The 273-nt window shown below is 37.7% G+C and overlaps 1 protein-coding gene across 2 annotated transcripts in view; it reads left to right on the plus strand.

Annotated features, from left to right (window-relative positions):
• Nucleotides 1-273, plus strand: part of LOC119588042 (glycine-rich cell wall structural protein-like) — a 4,384-nt gene that overhangs the window by 3,345 nt on the left and 766 nt on the right. The window contains exon 1 of one of the 2 annotated variants that reach the window (XM_037936740.1): nt 43-165. The exons of the other annotated variant lie outside the window; for it this stretch is intronic. Within the exon in view, the coding sequence (XP_037792668.1) occupies nt 148-165 (18 nt within the window). The 5' untranslated portion in view covers nt 43-147. Of the gene's footprint in view, nt 1-42; nt 166-273 lie in introns of those variants that run through there. 2 annotated transcript variants of the gene reach the window in all.

The following is a 273-nucleotide window of genomic DNA, read 5'->3' on the forward strand; positions in this document are numbered from 1 at the left end:
GTAATGGAGGATAGGAGAAAAAGAAAAATTGGTAACTCAGAACTTGTGTGCCCTTGTGGGAGGCGACCTATAAATACTCTGAAGAAAGCGGAGACCGATACAGTTCATTTTCTTCCTCCTCGTCTGCAACAGCAAAGGAAAATCATAATGGCTCTGAGCGCTCTGGTAAGCCCTTTTATGGTAACGTTTTAAAGAACACTAGTCTTATGTGTAAATGATGTATGTATTAAGTAATATTTTGCTTATTTTTTAAAAATATCTTAGCAGTCCACC

Source organism: Penaeus monodon, chromosome 23 (assembly GCF_015228065.2).
Source record: "Penaeus monodon isolate SGIC_2016 chromosome 23, NSTDA_Pmon_1, whole genome shotgun sequence".
Lineage (NCBI taxonomy): Eukaryota > Metazoa > Arthropoda > Malacostraca > Decapoda > Penaeidae > Penaeus > Penaeus monodon.